The sequence below is a fragment of the Populus alba genome, chromosome 18 (genome assembly GCF_005239225.2).
Source record: "Populus alba chromosome 18, ASM523922v2, whole genome shotgun sequence".
NCBI lineage: Eukaryota > Viridiplantae > Streptophyta > Magnoliopsida > Malpighiales > Salicaceae > Populus > Populus alba.
This window is the reverse complement of record NC_133301.1, coordinates 2,794,320-2,806,940: the sequence shown is the minus strand read 5'-3', so window position 1 is coordinate 2,806,940 and position 12,621 is coordinate 2,794,320. Positions and strand designations below refer to the sequence as shown.

General features: G+C 32.7%; 1 protein-coding gene across 2 annotated transcripts; it reads left to right on the top strand.

The window, feature by feature from the left end:
- The first annotated feature begins 2,707 nt into the window (after positions 1-2,707).
- Positions 2,708-7,410, top strand: LOC118051081 (protein TIFY 8). 2 transcript variants are annotated; one of them, XM_035061619.2, is made up of 6 exons: positions 2,708-3,277; positions 4,162-4,349; positions 4,531-4,904; positions 5,026-5,113; positions 6,711-6,939; positions 7,045-7,410. In XM_035061619.2, exons 1-6 carry the CDS (start codon positions 2,992-2,994, stop codon positions 7,128-7,130), a joined length of 1,251 nt encoding a protein of 416 aa, XP_034917510.1. In that variant the 5' UTR covers positions 2,708-2,991; the 3' UTR covers positions 7,131-7,410. The 2 variants fall into 2 exon arrangements, with proteins under 2 accessions (XP_034917510.1, XP_034917509.1); XM_035061618.2 differs by having other exon boundaries at positions 2,710-3,277; positions 4,459-4,904.
- Positions 7,411-12,621: the final 5,211 nt, after the last annotated feature.

Here is a 12,621-nt window from a genome sequence, read left to right as displayed (position 1 = left end):
GATATCAGCGCATGAAAATAATTTAAAAACACAAAAACATATTAATTTGAAGTAAAGAAAAAAATAAAAAAATTTAATTTTTTTTAAAAGTGTTTCTTTTTTTAAAAACAAGGTATTATTTATTTGATCATAATTTTTTGTTTTCATGTTAATTAAACATAAACAATAGTTTGTTATATATAATTTTCATATCATCCAAACTATAAACTATAAACAATGCATCAAGAAAAAAATAAAAAAAAAGTACACATCATGAGAATATTTAAGGTTGGAAATTTGTTAACCAAGAAAAGGGAATGCCATCATTATCTGTATAAAAATATATTTTGATATAGTAATATGCACGGGTCTTGAAATGTTCAAGTTTCAATGATTAACAACAAGATAAAAATCAATTAATGAGTGGTAATTAAACTATAATTATTATTTCGTTTTCTTTTAAAAAGTTTTGAGTTTAAACTTTTTCAAAAGTACAACAACCACCATTAGGTGATTCATTTTAGGGCCAACATTTTCAACGACAGAAAAGCTAAAGGTGAAAAAAAAACTAAAATTTTAGCTTTTTTTTTTTCTTCTTTTGATTTTTCAGCTTCAAAGAAATAGTTTAAATGAAGAGTCAAAATAACTTTTTTTTATATATAAAAAAACTATATATATATTATATATATCAATTGAAAAAGCTAATTAAAAGCTAAAATAAATTATTTTTTAAATGTTTCTTCTTTCATTGATTAAGCCTTTCTCAATGATCTTTCTCCAAAAAAGTAAAAAAAATATTAATATTAAATATATTAAAATGCAAATGGGTTATTAAAATAGTTTTTTTTTTTCATTGAAGTACATATAAGAAAAAATCTATATTTACAATGTTAAAAAAATTATATCAACAATTTAGCTTGTTTAAATAAATTCTATTAAGATCTTACTTAATCATTGATGACTATATTATTGATGAAATGACTAAAATAACAAAAATTATTAATTATAATTTTTTCAATGAACTATAATCATCCGTAATCTCATCAATAAAAATAATCTCAACAGTAAAAATTATGCTGATATAATTAATATTTAAATACCAACCGAATATATTCTGTGTTTAAAATGCAAAATTCTTGTAGTAAACAATTTAACTCTTCTAAATGAATCTTGCCATGAAAAATACTCTTAGTGCTAAAATGGCGAATGCCCCGTCGAGATCTTGCTTAACTGACATAAGCATGCACGCCACAATCCTTCTACAACAAACAATCATAAAAGACACAGCTTCATTTCTTCTTCTTCTTCTTCTTCTTTGTATTTTCCCGACGAGGATATATCCTTATGCTAGCACTCTCAATTAGAACATCAAGAGTTCCAGACATGGTCGCCTCTCCATCTTTTTATGTGATCAGAACTATCAAAGTGATGGACAGACATTAAGACTGATCTGCTGTTAGATTATTATTATTATTTTTTATTAATATGAATGTTCAGGTCAGTTGTGCGTCATCTCGACTAATTTTACAGATTCTTGAAAATTAACAACCATGTAAACTTTCAAGTGATCATCATCATATGAGTAATCTCAGAGCTCGAATTGAAACAATAGAGGAAGCAAATCTTTTACTTCGAAGTTCTTACCACTAACTTGTCGATAGTTGTTAGATTATTTATTATAGCCGGAGGAGGAGGAGGAGACTAATGCGTAATTAACCTGCAAAACAAGAAATCGCATCATCTTTGCAATGATTAAGTTAACAAAAGCAGAAGGAATAAGAGCAGGATATGATAAACAAGAGGGCTTTGTGGATGTCTGAGTCGGAGTCCTTTACACAGGGCCGGCCTCCTCTCTGTGTCTATTACCAAGAGCCTGCATGCGTGCATGTTGAAGCTAGGAGGGGAGGAGGTGGGCGAGGATGGTGACAATCTGGTGAGCTATATATCCAGTATGTGTTTGCCTTGTCCTCTGGACAATGGACACCACGTAGGATCCCAACCCTCTCTGTGTGTGTGTATTTTCTCGTACCTGTAGCTGTTGCTGGCCACCAAAAGTCATTATAATTGTATTATTGCCTTCAAATCTACAGGCAATCAGATAAGATTTAATATGCAGCAAGTATAAATATATAAAAATACCTTTTTTTTTCAAGATTTAGAGCATATCCTTTCCTTTCCAAGGTGATCAACAAGGAAAACGTTTTTTTTTTTTTTTTCCTGAGATTATACTCAATTATTTGCAACTCTTACAAATATAGAGGGATTGGCAAAATTAAGAAAAAGATAAATAGCTTACACAATAATCTGTTCAGAAGTTTATAACCATGTAGCTACTGTAAAGTAAATAGTATAAGAAATAGTTTTGTATGTATCACCTTATATTTCAAGGATAATTTTTGAGATATAATGATGTTAAAAATAAAAAAATTATTTTAATATATTTTCAAATAAAATATTTTAAAAATAACCTATAATGATGGCCTTTTTGAGGAATTTTTGGAGGAAAAAATAACCAGAAATTAAGAGGGATCTCTACAAGGCAGGAACACAAAACCCTAAACACAATGGTTAATAGCAGTAAATAACAGGGACCCTTCTTTAGTTTTCCTAGGCAATAACAAAAAAAAAATCAAGCACACTCTTACACCCAACTAATCATACCTTTTTCTAAACAAAACGGCAGCCCTACACATATTCTGTGACTCACAGACACACACAGAGAACCAGTGAGTGTAAGAGAGAGGACAAGTGAATAAATAAATAATGTAAGAAACCCTAATGAAATAATAATAAATAATTGAACAACATCCCCTCTCCCAGAGAAAGACAGAACCTTTTGCTTTTTAATGCTCCCCCCCCCTATCTTAAAAATTCAGTCTTTTGATGCCCCCTCTCCCTCTCACTTTCTTTACTTTCTTGAAAATCGTTCCTTCTTTACGACCCTTCTCTCGGCTTCTCTTTGAAGCTAAAGAGGGAAGAAACCATGGTGGAGAAGCTTGATACGAAGAGGAAATGGCTGTGGTCATGACAATTGTACAACGAAGCAAAAACAACAATGCCAACTCTGACCATCGTAATAGTATTAATATAAACAACAGCACTGCAACAAGCCAAGAGCAACAAAAACAAGAAGTGAAGGCAATGTTTCATGATTTCTTAGGCATGAAAGCAACTACAGATTCACCAGTCGTTTTAGCTCCAAAATATAAAGATGGGTCTCCTTCTGCTTCTGCTTCACTTGGGGCTTCTTCTGGTGGTGGCCGTGGACCTCTCTCTTCCACCTCTGATCTAGCTTCTGGTAAGTACTGGTTCTACAACTTGAAAGCTTCTTTCTCTTTCTTTTTTGATCCTTACAGGTTAATGGGTCCTTATGATTTTTTGTTCTCTTTATTGATGTATAAACTCTTCAACGTTTCCCTATTTTAGTTGATGGGTTCTCTTTATCTAATTATGTTTTTATTTTGTTTTGTTAAATTTTCGTTTCTTTTTTGTTACTATCAAGTGAAATGGAGGTCCTTGCTATTTTCCCCTCCATGATTTAGTGGAGCATGTTTGTGTGAGAGAGAGGTTAATGGCCAGTGTTGATTTTTCACTATACGTAGAGAACACTATCTATTTCAGGTTGTTGGGGTGGGTTTATTTTCTTGTTGATTAGTTTTAGTGAGGTTGTTATCTTTAGCAGGTTTTCACTTAATCTCCTTTCTTTTATTAGTAAACTTGTTCTTTACTGGGGAAGGTTTAATTTGCAACTACTTGCCACTATTTTTGTGTTATCTTTATTTCCATACTAAAACTGCTTTGCAAATGTGGTGTTCTGTGGTTTTCTTTACTCAAATATTGTTCCCTAAAGAAGAAATGGACCAAGGTTGAAAGTGTTCATACATATAACCTTTTCCTTTAAGAAATCCCACATTACAAGTTGAAGAAAGAATTAAGAATGTCATTCCAGTTTAGGCCATTATGCATTTTGGTCAAGATATGCTATCCACAATTATAGTTTATACATGTTACTTTTCCTTTTGTGGAGATTTTTTTTTCATCCACAACCTCATTAAAAGGACATGACCAAGGTTGAACTTTAGCTGTTCAAATTGCTTTATATTTATTATAGCTTGTGTTTTCTGGTTTCGTGATCCTACCAATCATTTTCAAACTTTGACACTTCATCATTGATTTTAATAGAAAGGCAGGCTGGGAATCATCTTGAGGGGATTCCATTTTACGGCCCAAGGAGTGATATTTCTGGTCCTGAGATAAGCAACAGATTAGCTGGAAGTAAGCGGAGCAATTCCGATTCCGCCTTTACGGGACCAAGGGACGGGGTTCCGCAAATGGCTCATGATTCCATTGAGAGCCTGCATTTGATGAAGGTGAGGTTTGAGATTTAATCCTGTGATCTGTCTTCCGTTTTGATGAAAGTGAAGAACCTCTCTTGTGGTTTGTTTTTATTGATATTTAACGTTTCATGTTGAAATTCAGATGCTCAAAAGTGGAGGTGGTGGAGAGTGGTCTAGAAGGTCTACTGATGATGAGGTTTTCTATGGTATGCAGTCAAAGAGGCCGAGTTCTGCATCTCTCTCATTGCAACCTTCTGCTGGCAATAGACTTGATGCCAATGTTTCCAAATGGGAGCGATCCATTCCCATGGGAGTAGGTGCATATCCTACTCGTGGAGGCCAATTTGTTCCTTTTACTCATCAGGTTCCCACAAACAGATTCAGAGATACTAATGCTGGTCCTTCAGTTATCTCTCAATCTGCTGCTGATGAAGGTTCCAGAACTGGGATTAAAGGCCCCGGTATTCTGAGTTCTATAAATGCTGGCAGCGGTATTTCTGAGAAAAATTCATCTGGAGGGCTGTCTAGTGGCGGGAAACCAAAGATTGGGATTCATATTTCAGAGCCAGAATCTTCAACTCCTGCAAGGTGAATTATATAATCTAGTACATCATCTTCTACGCTTCTTGGTGGTAATTTTTTCACTTCATGCTAAATCATCACCCATTAAAAAGAGTTTGATACTATATTTCTTTTGTTCCCATGGCAGTCAGAAGGGTTTAACATCTGCCAGTCGCCAGATGACTATATTTTATGGTGGTCAAGCTCATGTTTTTGATGATGTCCACCCAAACAAGGTTTGCTTTCCATTTGTTTGCTAGTGAAGGATCAACTGTTTAATCTTATTGGTTTCTACTGTTTTGTGGACTGAGAAGCTTATTTGGCATGCTCATTTGAGTCGTACATTAGTTTGTGCTAGTGAATCACCTACAAAAAAGTGCAGATGAAGTTATTAAGTTACATGGTTGTTAATTTGTAGTAGTATCTCGGTTGAATCATATAAAAATTGCAGTTGCAGTTTTTAGTCACTGTGGATGTGGACTCCTTCTCCAGGAAGCATTTCAATTTTTTCTTTTTTTTGTTGTGTCTTCAGTGCTGATCTGCAAATATGTTGATCAATGCCCTGTTCTGTTATTTGGAAAATGGATCTCTGTTTTTTGAGTTGTGCATGCAAATGAACCTATTGTGATTGACCTTACAGTTGGAAACATTTCATATTAATATGCAAGGGATAACTTTCTTTAGAATTTTTTATTCACGTTGGGGAATATAATTCCAGATGGCCAGATACACCTCACAGCTCGAGTTAAGAGTTGACATGGATACATGTTGAAAGTAGCTGCTGTCTGTTTTGAAATAATTTATCTTATGAAATGGTAAGAAAATGAAACAGAGCTACAGAGTGACACTTGATTCATAAGGCTGCAGTTACTCAAGAGAGAATAACCTATATGTCTTTCATTATGCATTAATAAAGTTCCTGTACATGGCTTTTCAACCTTATCATGTATTATTTTTCCGTAAATCTGCTGTCTCTTTACCCATAGCATAAAATGTGCGCTTATGTATTCACTTTCCTGTCCTCATCATGAAAGCATTTAAATTAAAAAGTGAAGTGATTCACAGTGGTCTCCAAGAACTCCGTGCATTTGATTTATCTAGTCTTTCAATATCATGCAAGCTTCAAGTTTTACTTAAGGTGGTTATATCATAATTGTCTGTGTTATCTTTCAATAAAAGACGTCGTTTCTTTCTTGAAACGGTTCAATCTCTTCATTACAAGTTCGAATATTAAAGGCTGTCTATCATTACGTGTAAAAATTCCCATCCCTTTCATAATGATGGGTGCTTTTCCTTTCCGCCAAATCTTTGCGTGGCCCCTGGAGGAACTGTTCCTGTTATTCCTGTTCATGATTTCCGATACTTGAATATGCTTATGAATGACAATATTCATATTACTTTTGTTCACATTTTAAAATCTAAATCATGGCATGCGATGCTGGGTAGCAATCTTGTGTTGAAGAGCAGTTTTAATGTTCTGTTAAAGGTACCAAGTGCATATTTGTCAGCCTAGCTTGTTTTTGGCAATGAAATTCTGTGTCACAAGAAGATTAATAAAATTGGTTTCATGTAGACTTTCTGAGGTAAATCACAGAATTATACTTTCAGCTATCCATTTCTTCTTTTACCCCTTGCCTGTGAACGCCTCAGACACTCTCAGAGCTGCGAAAGTAACAGAAATCCTTTCATACTAGGGGAATTTATGCTATTGTTTTCCTGTGTGGTTGGACTCGGTTGTTTACGTTTTGTGCAAGTATTTATTGAATGATCCATAGCAAAATTGGTGCATGCAAGCTATGCTTTGACCACTATGTGCTGTATGATCTATCTCAGGCGGATGTTATAATGGCCCTCGCCGGTTCGAACGGAGGATCATGGTCAACAACCTACTCACCAAAACCTACTGCAAGGCAGGGCAGCGAAATTTTCATGACCAGCAGTGAATATGAAGGAGGTGTCGCCGCTAACACGCCATTCCCACGTGAATTTCGCGGGAGGACATTTGTCACCGGCAATGCTACTCATGCAGCCGGCTCTGGTGATCGAATCTCTACACCAGCAGGTGAATATTTTCAATTTTTATTGCCCACAGTGCCTTTTACTCTGAATCAGGTATTGACTTGTTTACATTTGTTTTTGTTTGCCATGGTTGATTGCTTGCATGCAGGAGGGCATCATGGCAGCAGCATTATAATAGCTAAAGAGACAAGAAACCTGGTTCAGGCAAGAGAACCCAGTAATGAGGATAAATGAGAGGTCTAAAGTTGAGAATCTGAACGGCGTAATCATTGTTTTAGATAACAGCCTCTCTAAGAAGAGTGAGCTCTTTTTTCTAGTCTCTCTTAAAGCTCCATTCTTTTGCCCTTTTTTTTTAACCTGAAATAGAGCAAGGGGAAGGAGGGGTTCTCGTTCATGTATAGGGAACTTATATGAAGTATCAGAATCATAATCAGATGCAGCCATGGCCTCGCTTTTGATATATATCTAGGTTGTTTATCCATTTTTCAAATCGAAAACAATTCCCCCTCTCCAATTGCTTGAAACCAGTAGGCATTAGCATTTTCATGTTTTACCAAGTTATTTACACAGATTACAGAACCTTTTACTGATAAGCAACAACTTTAAGCATATTCTTGGGTGGCAGCTAGCAACATCCACCTATTAAATCAAACCTTTGCTCTGCGACGAGAGAAGAAAAGGTTGTTTGTTCATCGGCAACCATGGCCGTGTTCCCTATTGCATTAGCTTCTCCTGCTAACGGCCCATGGCCCAGCAGTAGCATGATCCTTCTTATAGTAGCCGATAGGCTTGGGATCGTAGACTTTTCTGGAGAGTACGTATTACTTTAAAGCCCAAGTTAGAAGAGGAAATTGCTTTATTATTATTATTTTTATTATGATGTGTAAATGATATTTTCTTACCGCCAAAGGATTTTCTAATTGTAATTTAATCGGAGTGTATTTTAAAAATGTATTTATTTTAAAAAGTATTAAATTATTGTTTATTTTAATTTTATTTGATAATTTTGATGTATTGATATTAAAAATAAAATAAATTTTAATAAAATTTATTTTAATGCATTTTCAAGTGAAAAATATTTTTTAAAAGCACGTTACAGCACAATCTTAAATACCATAGCCATAGTTTTGAAACCTGACCTGGATTGGCAGGTCGACCCAGGATCCAACAGACTTGGGGCTAGAACCGAGCCGGGTTGAAGAAAAAATAGAGTAAGGAAAAACCTGGTGTGATCCGGTTACAATTTATTGACTTTATTTTTTTTTTACTAAAATAATATTGTTTTGATTAAAAAAAATTGACCCGATCAACCTGATTAAAAACCAAAATCCGTACCTTAAACCAGGTCATGTCCAAATACTATGATGGTAGCAATCTTTTATGCAACAAACTTTTTTGGAATTTCCCATAATGCTCATTTTGACGGATCTTGTTGGCAATTAATGTTTGACATAATAAAAATGTATTAGTCAATAGCTTATGATGAGTCTTTAGTATAAATCTTCATTAGTCTAGTTTTATGATGAAGTCATAGTCGGCGACTCCCATTTCTCAATAGAATCTGTGTTACGTTTTTATTATAGGTTATTATTATTTCACATAGATTGAGGTAGGAGTGATGATTTTTTATTTAATTCAGTTTTTATAAAAAAAAATAACTAATTTTTTTTTAATTTAAAATTGGTTCAAATCGACCGGTTTCTATTTTGTTCGGTTTTTTAGGACAAAAACCGGTTCAAATCGGTTTGGTTCAGTTTTTCTGGTTTGACTTGGTTTTTTTGATTTGAGGCTTATAAAAACAAAACCGAACCGGTTAGTTTTTTTTAAAATTTTAATTGGTTTTTTCATGATTTGATTTTTTCAGTTATTTTTTTTTCCAATTTTTCCAATTTAATTGATTTTTCGATTTCTTTCCTTACCTTTAAATTGAGGCAAGAATGATTTCTAGAGATTTATACCTTTATGTAACATTAAACCAACATGCTTCCTCTTGCCGACAATTTTTTGCACTGATTAAATGCTTGACTTTTGAATTCCCCCCATGTTTTGGGTGTTATGATCAATTTCAATCTACTACACTATTACTCCCTCGAGCCTATGAACTGAAGGGAAAAAGAAAAAGGATCTGTTTGATAAGGACAGGATGATCGATCACGCGTGTCGGTCCATTTCCTCTCAACATTAGCCTAAACATCATTGTTAGTAGCTTGAGATTTTTTCTAATTGTGGTTTTGATGGTGGCAAAGGGTGTAATCAGCAATTTGCTTCTTTGTATGTCATTCATGCGCCATTTTTAAATCATTTTTTTTATATATAAATTTAAAGATTATCCTTTTGTCACATGCCACCATCTTTAATTTTGAAATGACAAATTTAATTTTTATAAATTTAAAGGTTGCGCGTGTATTATAAGGTCCGTACATAATTTTTAAAATTGAAATAATGATTATTTATTATTTTTCATAAATTTTAAAATTAGGAACATATCACAAGGTAGCATGCACAATTTTTAAATTGAAATGATAGTTATTTTAATAAATTTTAAGGTTGTGCATGTTTTGCATATATGCATAACTTTTATTTGTTTATTGTGCTAATTAAAAAAAACTCAAATAATTTTGTAAATTTACTTATTTCGTTTTCGATTTTTTATTTTCGAATAGAACTTATGATCAGTTGCATAGGGTAATATAGGAAATGAGTTTATTTAGTACAGAATTTTGGTAGAAGAGTATCTACCGATTGCATAAACACATGAACTATTGATAAAAAGTAAAGAGAAAGGAGACAACGGGGTTTCAAGAAATAGTAGGTAACATGAGAAAATTCCATTAGAGGAGGACATTTTTTAAAGAAAAATTATTATAGAATAATATAAATTATATCATGTGATTTCACCTAAAAAGTTTAAGCTATTAGTTAATTGGTTCTTTGATATGGTATCAGAGTCTTGACCACCAAGTGATCACGAGTTCGAATCTTACCACCTCTATTTATTTGATAAAAATCAAGCAAAAGATAATGTGGATCTGTGTAAGTTGCAAGCCTGAAAGGTTTTCACTTGAGGAGGTGTATTAAAGAATAAAATAAATCATATCTTAAAACTTCACTTTAAAAGCTTAAGCTATTGAATTAATTGGTTCTTTGACAAAAACTACTAATTGGAAAACATTCCGGCACTTTTACCAATAATCAAGTGGTCACGAGTCTGAATCTCACTATTCTTATTTATTTGAAAAAATCAAGCATAAAGTAATTTGAGTCTGTGCAAGTTGCAAGCCCAAAAAACTTTTACTTGAGGGGATGTCTTAAAGAATAATATAAATAATTATATTTAAGATTTCACCTAAAAAACTTAAACTATTAGGTAAATTGGTTCTTGGACAAAATCTACTAAATGAAAAACATTCCAGCACGTTTACCAATGAAAATTGATGGGTGGATAGATCAAGTTATTACCGAATACAAAAGTCATAAGGACTATTAAATTATTTTTTTTGTACCATAGAAACTAATTAATTCTTTTCAATAGACTACGTGGAATAATTTATAATTAACTCATTGGTTGATTAGGATAGGACTCGTAATAGCTCATAATATTATTTTTAATAGTGTCGATGATTTTGATATACTGAAGTTAAAAATAATATATATATATATATATATATATATATATATATATTTCAAGCGAAAAACACTTTAATAAAGCACGATACATCAGAATGTCAAACACGCAATTAATCTTTACTGTTGACATTAACATTAGCCTAAACAAAGTTCTGATTTGGTTCCTTCTTGGTCAAGGTGGTGGGCATGTCTGGGCCATCATCATCAATGGCTGCACAGAGCCATCATGCACCTTCATGCAATCCAGCATGAGTTCTATTCATATAGCCGCAGTTAGCTAATGCTTGAGCACACAGACTGGTGTAATAATTGGTGTAAGATTAAATATCTTATAACCCTAATTAATGCCCATCATCAAACCAAAGAATATCAAAATCTAATGGAAATTAATGCGAAATTCCTAATTAAGCACTTGAAATTTATGAAGAGTTCTGTCTCTTGCAAGTTCCTGATAGTGTGGATCTCCTGTCTTCCACTCAAGACAGGAGACATGACCAAAAACTTTATCGAACATTCAAACACAGATCATAAGGTTTTAGTTTGAAGACTTGATTAGTTTCATGAAAATTAATGCAAAGGTAGCAGTTGACAATGGAGAGATGCATGCCTGTTATGATCTGCTGTTCTTACATCGATCCGAAGAATATATTGCTTTAGTCGTAACTCTCCACTAGTAGACGGGAGGCGGATTTTTTCCCAGGCCTGGAAAGGAGGGGAAAACCGACACTATAAAATAACAATAAAAAAAGATTTGAAAAGGTAGATTTTTTTTTTAAATTCAATTCTTATTACATCTATTTTTATTAATTTTAAAAAAACTACACGTCGTATTTTTGTTGTTTTTTAGTTTTAAAAATATTTTTGAAAAAAATTTGAATTTATTTTATTGTTTTAGTGTTTTCAGATCATTTTGATACTCTGATATCAAAAATAATTTTTAAAAAATAAAAAAAATATATTATTTTGATGCATTTCCAAGTAAAAAATATTTTGAAAGGTAACCACAACCATACTCTCAAACGAGCACACGTTTAAATCTTGTCTTGCTACTTAATTAATAATTAGCTCCTATTAATTTATACATTTAAGAAAAAAAAGAGTAAAATTCATAGTGAATCTTGTTAGTATGATGGAACACTATGTGATCTTCCATGTATTCATAGATTAATTAATTACATGCACCCATTTATTTTTAGGAAAAGAAACTTATTTAATTAGTTAATTGCTTCCTGACTAGTATAAAATTTCTCTGCGATCTCATTGCAAAAATTCTTACAATTTTACATTGCCACTTGTCGGTATGATCCCTTCATATTTTAGCAAAAATCATGCCCATATATATATCAATCAACCTTTTCAATTCCTTGAACGCATGAGCTTGTTTTATGCAATTCCATCGATTAGGTCAAACAAGTATATTTGGAGAGATTTTATTGCTGGAAATTGCTGCATAATTGGAGACATCTTAACAAAAATTGAAGTTAATTGATGTGATCTTCGCATGAAATTAAACCTGTTTAATGTTTTTTCTTCAAGTCTCTCTACGAAACACAAACTCCATGTTTTTAGTGATTTAATCAAGGAGTGGCATTGTCTTTTACTGTATTTCCAGTGATTTAGGATACTGAAAACATTAGCCACAAGTTATAGGTAAATTTATAGGCGGCAGGCCTATACCCAAACCACGTAGCTTTCATTTTGCTTTCCTTACTCTTCTTAGTTTCTTCTCTCTCTCTCTCTCTCTTAAAGAAAAATTCAGTTCATTATCAAGTATTTTTTTTTATATGTAATTAACTTTTTTGTGTTGAGCTTTATGAAATGCATCCTAAACAGGAAATAAAATAAAATAAAATTATCGTTGTTATTCACGAGATTAATGAAAGGACAATATTTTTACGGTCACGCGCTTAATTTAAAATGAAAAATAAGGATGAAATTGATGAAAAAAAAATAATAATAAAAGACCACTTTAGAAAAAAATAGTAATATTAAAGGGTTGAAAATATAATTAACATTAAGCTTTTTGGATCCGGTGGTCTTGCAAGACCCAAAAGCATTAGGTCTGACGGCTATACCTAATTAATTTTTTTTAATAAAT

Bases quoted from the DNA above. Each gene is read 5' to 3' on its own strand.
- LOC118051081 (XM_035061618.2), top strand. From the start codon at position 2,992: ATGGCTGTGGTCATGACAATTGTACAACGAAGCAAAAACAACAATGCC. The intron at 3,278-4,161 runs GTAAGTACTGGT...TGATTTTAATAG, and splicing joins CACCTCTGATCTAGCTTCTG to AAAGGCAGGCTGGGAATCAT. The intron at 5,114-6,710 runs GTTTGCTTTCCA...GATCTATCTCAG, and splicing joins ATGATGTCCACCCAAACAAG to GCGGATGTTATAATGGCCCT.